Source organism: Saprolegnia diclina (genome assembly GCF_000281045.1).
Source record: "Saprolegnia diclina VS20 unplaced genomic scaffold supercont1.11, whole genome shotgun sequence".
Classification (NCBI taxonomy): Eukaryota; Oomycota; class Saprolegniomycetes; order Saprolegniales; family Saprolegniaceae; genus Saprolegnia; species Saprolegnia diclina.
Genome location: NW_008246078.1, coordinates 459,925 through 460,663, shown reverse-complemented (window position 1 = coordinate 460,663; position 739 = coordinate 459,925). Strand labels below are relative to the sequence as shown.

The 739-nt window shown below is 56.0% G+C and overlaps 1 protein-coding gene across 1 annotated transcript; it reads left to right on the top strand.

Moving 5' to 3' along the window:
- Nucleotides 1-99: 99 nt before the first annotated feature.
- Nucleotides 100-734, top strand: SDRG_04535 (hypothetical protein; the record flags this gene model as incomplete). Its single annotated transcript, XM_008610210.1, has 2 exons — nucleotides 100-492; nucleotides 543-734. 2 exons carry the CDS (start codon nucleotides 100-102, stop codon nucleotides 732-734), a joined length of 585 nt encoding a protein of 194 aa, XP_008608432.1.
- Nucleotides 735-739: the final 5 nt, after the last annotated feature.

Genomic DNA, 739 nt, shown 5'->3' with positions numbered 1-739 from the left:
ACGGTGCTGCCGTCCGGTCGGTCGAAGACGCTCGCCGATGCGAGCAGCAGTATCGAAGGTCGTGTCCACAACTCGGTCCACAACTTGCTCGGCGGTGACATGCTAACGGCGTCGTCGCCCAAGGAACCCATGTTCTGGTCGCACCACGCACTCATCGATCTCCTCCACACCATCTTCTTTGAGTGCCGCGCCAAAGGTCTCCCGAAGAACGACCCCAAAGTCTTTTCGAGCTGCTCGGTGCGCAACGGACGAGACGTTGATCGATACTCGGTCGTCAACATGCTCGCTGTCGAAGACGTCCCGGGCCAGAACGTCGACGAGACGCCGGCCACCCAGGCATGGTTTGCCGATGTCCCTAACAAGTACTACGACCTCTCGGACGTGACGCAGCTCGGCAAGTTCAGCTACAACTACGAGATGAGCGGGTTCCTCAAGGACATGCTCACCAACTGCGACAACGTCGTCACCAACAACCGCGAAGACGCCGTCATCGTCGACATACACAAACAAGGGACTAAAATGTTGCTACAAAATGAGAGTAGTTTTCGTTGCTGAACGACGGCCGCTCACGACAGCAAGGTGGCGATCAACCGTTTTCGTCTCATGGAGGCTCTTGCCAAGCGCTGCGCGAAGCGACTACGCAATTGCATTTTCCTGTCATTTCCACACGTTGCAGTCTTGTCCTTGAGACAGAACAAGTCATGTTTTTGACCGGCTGTGCGATGCAATGTTAGAGGCG